This window comes from Vipera ursinii (assembly GCF_947247035.1).
Source record: "Vipera ursinii genome assembly, contig: scaffold_295, whole genome shotgun sequence".
Classification (NCBI taxonomy): Eukaryota; Metazoa; Chordata; class Lepidosauria; order Squamata; family Viperidae; genus Vipera; species Vipera ursinii.
Window position 1 is genome coordinate 866 of NW_028148377.1, and position 10,585 is coordinate 11,450.

The window sequence follows — 10,585 nt, forward strand, 5'->3', positions numbered from 1 at the left end:
GTTACTTTGTAAGAAGTGCTAGATATGTTTTCTGTTTGTTTGGCCCTACCAAGAATGAAATATAAATAGGCAAGAACAAAAATAAAGAAGAAATACCAACCTCTCTGATAAGTAAGGTTCGAGAGGAATTTCGATGAAGTCTACTTTCTTGCCATTCATGAGAGACAAAGAAATGATACCTCCATAGATGAAATCGCCTGACTGTGAATATCTCTGAACTCTTGATAGGGAATGCCATACCCTACATTTAGCAACCTGAGTTTGGCTCACTGCGTGAGGAAACAGAAGAAACAGAAATATTAATGTCAATATTGTGAATTCAAATATGCCATTCAAAGGTATATTCCTGTGTTCTCCCATTCCCTGAATTATTATGAGAATTATTCTGCTCACTTTGGGATTATAACCTTGTATTCTCTGTGTCATGACTAAATAGCAGGGATCAATAATAACAGCACAGAAAACTTATATCTATTTTAACTACAATATTTATGGAATTCTTCCTCCTCTGCTCTGTTCATAACATCCCCAATCCCCTTAGCTACCTTATTTGTCTTTGGTATATAATTAATATAGAGGAAAAGGACCATATTTGTTGCAAAATTGTATGGGGATTTCACTGTACTTCAATGGAGACCTTTTTTGTGTGCTCAAGAATCCCAGGGTCCAATGTCCCTAGTGTCTTTTTATATCATTAACCTGCCTTCCTGCTCTGCTAACAGCCCTGCCTCCTCCCCCTCCTGCCTCCCTGCCTCTTTGCCTCCCTACATGCTGCCTTCTGCCTCATTACCTCCTATTGTAAAATTAAATATGTTATGTCCTGAGCTTGTGGTACTACACCACGTGAGCCAACGCCTCCCTTGAAACATAGACAGACTGTCTCCAGCCTTGCAATTGGTCTACCTTGGCTGGAAGCATGGGTTCCATTCCATTGACTGCTTCTAGAGGGTTGGACTGTATATATACATAGTGGCTGGGCACGGCCCAGGTTAAGCTCTGTCATCACTAATAAAGGATGTGTTATGTACATAGTTGAGGTAATTTGACAGCTCAGCCACCGGCAACACCGGCATATGCTCGGATTGGCTGATCAGCATTCGGTGGGATATTCCAATGCAGGGATTGGTCAAAAGTGCACTGGCTAGAGTATTTAAGGGGCTCTGAAAGAGCTCTGGGTTTTGTCTTGTTTGGAACTGAAATAAAGCTGAGTTACAGAGTCTCTGTTGTCAGCTGTTCCCTCATGTTCCAGACCATGCTACATTACAGTGGTGATGAGGGTGGGATACTGCTTCATGCTGAGCTGAACCACTAGCTGAGTCACTGGGAAGGTGGAAAGAGAAAACTCTTCCAGGAAATATTCCTTCCCGCTGAAGCAGTATCCAGGACCAGGAAAGCATGACACAACACAGGCACATCCGCGAGTTCAATATCCGCTACCCTGAGCACTGGGAGTTGTACTTGGGTCAGATCGAAGGCCACCTCCTGGTAAACCGAATAATGGAAGACCGCATGAAAGCATCAGCTTTTCTGTGCCTCAGTGGTCAGGCTGTTTACAATGTAGCCATTGGGTTGTGCAACCCAGATCCTGCAACCATATCATACGCCGACCTCGCTGACAAACTGAGCCAACATTTCATGCCGAAGAGGTCTGAACTTTTCTGGTAGTTACAGTTCATCCAGTGGAACCAGCTCCCCAGCGAATCATCGACTGACTTTTTCACAGCGGTATGGCAAGCCGCTTGCATGTGTAAATTTCCTGATCTGTAAGACCAGTTTCGAGATTGGATCGGCTTCAGATTGAGTGATGAGCGGCTTCAGCAAAAGATTATCACTAAGCCAACTCTGACCCTTTCAGAGGTCATTGATGAAATAATTGCCCAGGAGGCGATCAACTGTTCACCTGTGAACAGCTCCAGTGGAGTGTTGTGGATGGTGGAGGTGAAGAACCCAAAAATGAAGCAGAAATCGATGCCATTCTGCAAAGGCTTGAGAAATTCAAAGTCCGACGTGACAATGGTGTGAAACAGAAAAAAAAACAGGGACAGCCAACAAAAACTCAAGATACCAAGCTACAGTTCCAGAGACAATGACCTAAGAAGTGCCAGCTACAGTGGCAGTCATCCAAGGGTGACCTGCAGGTTCTGCAGCGCAAAGTGCCGGTCTTGCGGTAAAACCGGGCACATACAAGCCGTCTGCCACAGCCGCGACAGCAACAGCCTGAACGAACTTGACTCATCGCCAGCAGGTACAGAAACCCTGCCATTCCCCAGCACTGAGCCCCCTGGGACCCTGTCACAAACAATTGTAGAAAGTATGGAAGTGGTGTGCCAGTCAACAATCCACCAGCTGCTTAAGCCAAAAGTCAAAATTCAGATCCGCTTGCAAGGAATTCCTTGCAAAATGGAAGTGGATTCGGGTCCATCTGTCTCGATAATATCTTATGAGACATATTTATCGATTTGTGGTCAAAGCAGGCAGTGGATTCCCTTGGAACCAACCCAAATTCAATTAGCGGATTTCCAATGGGCCCCAATTAAAATGAAGGGAAAGGCCACATTATTAGTAGGATATAAGGGGTTCCTGGGTCACTTAGATGTATTAGTAATGGAAAGCAAGAGGACTAATTTGGTGGGTCTGGACTGGTTCGATGCCCTGGGCATTTGGCTTGGGAGAGTTAATACCATCCAGTCCAGAAGCCTTGAATCTGTCTGCAAAAAATTTGCAGACGTGTTCGATGGCGAACTGGGAAAATACCAGGGGGGGCCCATTAAGTTAAAATTAAGACCCAATGCCCTGCTGGTAAGAATCAAGGCCAGGAGGGTCCCATTTGCTCTCAAGCACAAAACTGAGAGCGAACTAGAAAAGCTAGTTAAACAGGGGATCTTGGAGCCCATGGAAGGGGGAGATTGGGAAACCCCCATTGTCACCCCCATTAAGCCAAATGGGGAAATTAGAATATGTGCAGATTACAAGGCCATGGTAAACCGGGCCTTAAATCCTCATGCTTACCCGGTCCCATCGGTGAAACACATCCTCTCGGCAATACAGTCAGGTGCCATCTTTGCCAAGCTCGACTTGGCGCAGGCATACCAGCAATTCCCGGTTGCCAGTGAAACAGCTGACGTTTAAACTATAGTGACACATAGAGGAGCCTTCAGAGGGAACTGCTTACAGTTTGGCATCTCCATAGCTCCTGGGATCTTCCAAGAAGTGATGGAGAAGACGCTGAAGGGTATTCCTGGAGTGTGTCCGTATTTTGATGATGTTCTAATTGCTGGGGAGTCAGAGGAAGTTTTAGCAGACAGGCTGCAGGCTGTGTTAAGCAGATTCCGTGCTGCTGGCCTAAAACTTAAGAAGGAAAAATGCAGTATTGGAGTGGCATCCACGGAGTTCCTAGGATTCAGGGTAGATGCACAGGGCATCCACCCCACCGACTCCAAGGTAAGGGCAATTAAGATGGCTCCTACGCCTAAAAACAAGGCAGAACTACAGGCTTTTCTGGGGCTACTTAACTTTTATCATGCATTTTTGCCCCACAAGGCAACTATTTCAGAGCCATTACATAGATTGCTGGACAAGAAAACCCCTTGGAAGTGGTCCACTATACATGACAACAGTTTTAAGAGCCTTAAGCAATTGCTGTCCAGCAATTCAGCAGTCACTCAGTTCATTGAAAAAAAGCCCATCTATTTAGAATGTGATGCCTCTGCTTATGGTGTGGGTTTTCATTTAGAGGAAAACGGAGATCAAAAGCCAATTGCATTCTATTCCAGGACACTCTCAAAAACTGAAAGGAATTACGCCCAGATAGATAGAGGGGCCTTGGCCCTAGTTGCAGGCGTAAAGAAATTCCATGATTACCTATATGGTAGAGAGTTCACCATCTTTACTGATCACAAGCCCTTGTTAGGATTGTTTACAATAGACAAAGCAACACCGAAATTCTGTCTCCCAGGATTTTAAGATGTTCCATGTTTCTTTCTGCCTATACATATAGATTGGTCTACAAACCAGGGAAGGAAATGTGCCATGCAGATGGGTTGAGCAGATTGTCTCCAGCAGTAGGTGAGCCAGACCCGGCACTGGCAGGTCATATCTTAGCCATACAGGAACTCCCTGAATGCCCTCTTCAAGCTAAAGACATTGCTGTGAGTATAGCAGCAGATAAGGTCCTAAGCAGGGTGTTAGCTTGGGTAGCATCAGTGTGGCAGGAGAAGAGCCCGGGGTCTGAGTTCCAGGTGTACTTCACGAGAAGGCATGAATTGTCTTCCCATAAAGGATGCCTGTTATGGGGAAGCAGAGTCGTGATCCCTGACAAACTAAGGAATAGAGTCCTGGAAGCACTACACGAAGGGGACCCTGGCATTGTGAGGATGAAGGCATTAGCACGGAGTTATTTGTGGTGGCCAGGCCTGGACAAAGCAATAAAGGAACAAATAGCAGGTTGCTACCAGTGTCAGAGATCCCAGTCAGAACAACCACATGCTCCTGTACATAAATGGGAGTCAACACACATGGTCTAGGGTCCACATAGATTATGCGGGGCCTTTCCAAGGTCAGCTATTCCTAGTGGTAGTGGACAGTTATTCAAAATGGTTGGAGGTGGTTTCAGTTAAGAGTATGACCACAGCCAAAACTGTACAGGTGCTAAGGGGGCTTTTTGCTATGCATGGTCTGCTGGATGTGGCAATGGCCCACAATTCAAATCTGCTGATTTCCAGGCTTTCACCAGGGCCAACTTGATTAGGCATGTCACGTCCACACCCTTCCACCCATTGACCAATGGCCTTGCAGAAAGAATGGTGAGAACAACCAAGGACACTTTGAGATGCATCATCACCAGTGATTGGCACCAAAGGTTGGCTCAATTCTTACTAGCACAACACTCCACACCATGCACAGCCACTGGCAAGAGCCCTGCTGAGCTGCGTTGGGGCTGGCATCTCATTACCAAGTTGGACAGACTGCACCCTGATAGAGTGGCTACTGAGGCAGAGCAACCCACCCCCGCCAGGGAGTTTGACATTGGTGAACTAGTGTGGGCCAGGAACTACGGCTCTGGGGACATGTGGGCTCAAGGGATGGTGGTTGACAAAACTGGACCATTATCATACATTATAGAGGGGGAAGGGGGCCGCCAGGTCAGAAGGCACATCGACCAACTAAGGAAGTGGGCCCTGGAAAACCAGCAACGTGAGAAACCCAAGACCTCTAATCACCACCATTGCCCCTGGTCACTCCAACACCACCAAGAGACCTTGATGTTTATCTTCCTGCTCATCAACCCTTGGCAAGTAGGCAGAAGAGGCAAGAGGCCTTTACTGACACTGAACCAGTCACAGAGACATTGGGCCAGGGCAGACAACCACTTAATTTAGCTCACGAGGGCAGTTGGGACATAGAAGATCAGGACCTGACGCCTGCCAGGTGTGAGCAGACTATAAGGCATTCTTGCAGGACTCACAAAGCACAGGCATATCTGGAGGACTATGTAAAGTCATGAGGTCAATGGGTGGAAGGTGATCAAGAATTCGCATTACAGCAGTGTCAAGTTATTATGTGTTTATTGTTCTTATATTGGGGAAAGGGGTGTTATGCACATAGTTGAGGTAATTTAAATTAAATTTGACAGCTCGGCCACCAGAAACAGCAGGTGGTGCCAGCATACGCTCAGATTGGCTGACCAGCATTTGGCAGGATATTCCAACAAAGGGATTGGTCAAAAGTGCACCAGCTAGAGTATTTAAGGGGCTCTGAAAGAGCTCCGAGTTTGTCTTGTTTGGAACTGAAATAAAGCTGAGTTACAGAGTCTCCATTGTCAGCTGTTCCCTCACGGTCCAGACCACGCTACATTACAAATTGGATCTTCAGCATAAAGCTTTAGAAGTTAATTTCTGCAACATTCTATTTTCAGTAATTACAATATTAATAATGTAGTGACTTTCTGTATAATATCCCAAAGATGTTAAAAATAACCTCTTCATCATCCATTATGTTTCTGGCCTTGAATTTCTAAAGCTGGGGGAACATCCAAAAAGAACAAAATAAGAGAAGAAGAGAAGAGAAGAGAAGAGAAGAGAAGAGAAGAGAAGAGAAGAGAAGAGAAGAGAAGAGAAGAGAAGAGAAGAGAAGACAAGACAAGACAAGACAAGACAAGACAAGACAAGACAAGATGAAAATAGACATGCTACCATTTGGCAGCAATTGTGTAGTGTAGTACCATTCCTATAATGGATGACTTTTTAAATTGAAAACAATTTATATATTCTTAATTGCCCATTCTTATATTGAGGCTGAAGCTATTGGACCAGTCATATGAATTGCAGAGATAACAAAATAAAGAGAAACTTGAATTAGAATCAGGAGGGAAACAAGAATTAATGTAGTGAAGCAAGTAACATATGGGTATGAATTGACAGTAGTTCTTCTCACACAACTGACTCCTTGACCAATTATGGATAATAAGACTTATTTAAGAAAACCGTAATTCAGAACAAAATGCAGTAGTCCATTCCTGAGGTGTCTATGGCAGAAATGACTACTAAAGGTCCCCCAGCTCTAGAAATGTGCCCAATTGGTGGATCAGATATATCTGTGAAAAACTTGTGTCAACAGCTGCAACTTGCACTTTAAGAGGAAACCTTACAATACAATACAATCCAGAACCATGTGTATAAATCTGGTCGTATTTTATCCTTTCATCAAAGAGAAAAGTTGAGAAAATACTTTTAATTATTCTGACATGCCTTGGCCACCCCATAGTTGGATTATTAAACATGCTCTTCATAGCTCAGCCCCTGAAGACCAACCACAAATTACAATGATCCAGAATTTGGTAGTTTATAGTATATTGTGTCCCACTCAGTTTTCCTATGTTAAACCATGGTTGTAACCGCTGCAGTGGCTGCCAGTTTATTTCCTTACATAATTAAAGGAATGGTTATCCATTCTAACACCCTAAACAGCATAGGGAAATGTTACTTGCAAAACATTTTGGGAATATCTGCTCATTTGAAGAAATTGCATAAAGCGGGCATGCTCCATGACCAATTACTTAAACTTTGTCATAGAGAAGTGCTTTGGAGACCTGCATTTTCCATAGCCGCCCCTGCCCTGTAAAACCTTCTATATGTCATCCATCAGGCTACATGCTCTTAACATTCTGGAAATCATTGAAGGTATGTTTTCTTGGCAGGCATTAAGCTACTGAGGACAGAGCTAAATTGCATATTATGAATTGGAGGTATGAAACTGATAGATCTTAAGTTGTACTATTTGTACTTTTTAATATTATTGTTATCTAGCAAGAGATATTAAGCCCCAATACACATGTCAGCTGTATTCAGTTGCATACCTCTATGGTCTGCAACCCGCGCCCCCCCAACAAAATCACAAATTAAATATTATTGCTGATATTGCCCTTGTAAAAAATTACTCACAACAAACTGAAGTGGAGAAAACTAAAACAGAAACCTACTTTTATCTACTGACTATATCTCAACAACAGTATAGCTATCATGCTGACCTAGTGGGAAGCAGTAAATAATAATAATGTCAAAGGAAGGTATTTATCCCAGGGATTCCAACATAAAAGCTGTAATTTTCACTGTATCTTCACTCTTCGGTTGCCATGACTTTCATATGCAGTGGGCCAAAAGAATACAAACTTTATCCCAGGGATGTTCAGCTTTGTTGGACATGCAGTATACTGTATACTGTATAAGCTGTAATAAAATTATATTCCATTTTCAAAAGGTTTTAGTTGCTTTAGATGTCAGATTTTGACCTCTATATGTGGGTGCCAGAAAATGAGTAGAATGGACATATAAAAATAGAAAGTAAGTAAAGAAGTAAACAATTTAGTAAGTATGAAAGTGAGTAAGTAAGTAGGTAAGTATAGAAATAAGTAAGAAATAACTATACAAGGAAGGAAGGAAGGAAGGAAGGAAGGAAGGAAGGAAGGAAGGAAGGAAGGAAGGAAGGAAGGAAGGAAGGAAGAAAGAAAGAAAGAAAGAAAGAAAGAAAGAAAGAAAGAAAGAAAGAAAGAAAGAAAGAAAGAAAGAAAGAAAGAAAGAAAGAAAGAAAGAAAGAAAGAAAGATATAAATCATGAATATACAAGGCTAAGTCACTTGAATATCTTCTGGTTATATTTGATGATGCAGCCACTGCAAAACAGATATATTCAAGTTTTATGGATGATTAAGTGCTCTCTTTTGTTCAGTTCAGGTCTCAGCAGAATTATGTAGCACTTGGGAGCAAAGATACAACCCAGCAATCCAGAACTGGAGGTTAAGATAGAGAAGATCTCCACAGTGACCATATATTTTCCCTTTGTGCTCAGGTAAGTTGGAACAAAAGTCAGCCACACAGTGCAAAACACCAGCATGCTGAAAGTAATGAATTTGGCTTCATTAAAAGTGTCTGGCAACTTCCGAGCAAAGAAAGCAACAATGAAGCTGGCAATGGCCAGCAAGCCCAGATAGCACAAAAGAAGATAAATCATGATGGGTGATGACTCATTACACTGAAGGACAATTTCTTTACTCATTGAAAGCATATCACTATCTGGGAAGGGGGAAGATGTTGCAAGCCACACAACACATATGCCTACTTGAGGAAAAGTACAAGAAAAAACAATGAAGATGGCCAGTTTTCTCCCTGTCCACTTCTTCATCTTGGATCCTGGCTGTGTGGCCATGAATGCCAGGACTACAATAAGGGTTTTTCCCAATATGCAAGATACCGCCAGGGTGAAAATGATCCCAAAGGTTGTTTGACGGAGGAGACATGTTATTGTTAGTGGTCTTCCCAGGAAGAGCAATGAACAAAGAAAACATAGGAGAAGTGATATGAGCAGAAGGTAGGAAAGGTCACGATTGTTGGCTTTCACTATATGAGTATTGTGATGTTTCCAAAATGTCTTCAAGATCTGAACAGTAATAACAGACAGCAAGACTGTACAAGTGGCCAGGCTGATACCTAATGGTTCTTCATATGACAAGTAGCTAATGACCTTTGGAATGCATCTGTTCCATTCATTGTTTGCATACTGATCCTGTGGGCATTTAAAGCAATTGTCCATATCTGTAAAAGTTCACAAAATTAAAAGGAAAAAAAGTAATAATTTCTGAATTTATGTCTGAATGTCTTAATGTGTGTGTGTATGTGTTTATGTGTGTGTGTGTGTATGTGTATATGTTTGTATGTGTATGTTTATATATATGTAAAAGGTAAAAGACCTAGTATTTCACCTCTTATTTAGAATGAACAAAGAACATCACTATTTATGTGACAATTTGTCTCTGGTCCATCTGACTTAACATTAAATCTTATAAATTGTGGCATGAACAAAAATGACAAATTTAGGCAGTGTTCTGTACAGCATGTAGTAATTTTTTTAGTGTTTACATTATTTCCCGATCTGTATGGATACCAAGCAATTATAAGGAATAATTTTAAAAATATTCTGAAGTGGAACGATAATAAAGCAACTCATGATATTTATAAATAATACTGTAAAAGATATCCATTGCTGAGGAGAATTGAAATAATGGGTGATGCCTCCTGGGCAGTATTTTTCTAGCAGATGAAAAACCAGCTACAAGCTGAAGGTGGTTGAAAGTCTCCTGGACAAAATTTCTCCATTTTGCTTGTGCTGAAGCCCATTTCTAGGTGGGGAGAATATCCCTGGGACTAATATTCTTGCGTTATCAGTTAATATAAATAGATTTTCTAGTAATCCTAATTAAGAATTGGTGAAAGCATGACTTCTGATTTTTACATTGGTGTAAAACAGACACTTGGAAGCAGGGATCTGCGTCCTGCACCTGATTTCTTTGTGCTGGGTGCTCAAAAAGGGCCTGAAGTTGCCCCAGAGAGGCAACAGATCAAGAGGCAACTCTTGAAGATCACAGGGAGATGGCAGTCGACCCACTTGATCCAAGGAAGCCCTCGGGACCAAAAAGGAGAGAGATTGGTCACACCCAATCAGAAGCTGCTGTCTGCTGGAGGAAAAAGTGTCTAACAAGCATGAGCAATCTGTCTGATCTGGGTGAGACTATATTCCTTCCTCTATGATTGTAAAAAACTGTTCTTGAAAAAAAAAAGCAATCCAAAAGCAAACAACTCCTAGAACTAAAGGAAGTGTTTTTTTTTTCTTTGTTACCCCTTCTCCCAGAATAAGTGGTTTAAGCCTTTTTGGGGGAAAATAGAGAAGACTATAAACTTACTATGAACATAAGAGAGGGAGAGAGAGAGAGAGATGTTTGAGGAGTTATAATACTTTTAAACTTTTTTTTACCTTTCCTGGAGAGTATCAGACCAAATTCTTATAAAAAATCCTGGCTGGATAGTTACAAAGTGAATACCTAATGACTCCTAATGGTAAAAGTAAAGAACTACACTGAGCTTTGTTTATATACTTTCTTTATATATTTTATCTGGAGTGAAAGAAGTTCGCCAGAAGCCCAGACAAAGATTACAAACTCAATCCTTTGATGTCTCAGAACTTCATGGCCTTGTAAATTGCAGCTAGACAAAGAAAAAAATATATATCTTGGGGTGTTTTCTCTACAGGATGGATTA

At 42.0% G+C, this 10,585-nt stretch overlaps 1 protein-coding gene across 1 annotated transcript; it reads right to left on the reverse strand.

Annotated features, from left to right (window-relative positions):
* Positions 1–7,817: 7,817 nt before the first annotated feature.
* On the reverse strand, positions 7,818–9,083 carry LOC310650565 (vomeronasal type-2 receptor 26-like; the record flags this gene model as incomplete). The annotated part of the gene is made up of 1 exon (XM_083380135.1): positions 7,818–9,083. One exon carries the CDS (start codon positions 9,081–9,083, stop codon positions 8,184–8,186), a length of 900 nt encoding a protein of 299 aa, XP_083236261.1. The 3' UTR covers positions 7,818–8,183.
* Positions 9,084–10,585: the final 1,502 nt, after the last annotated feature.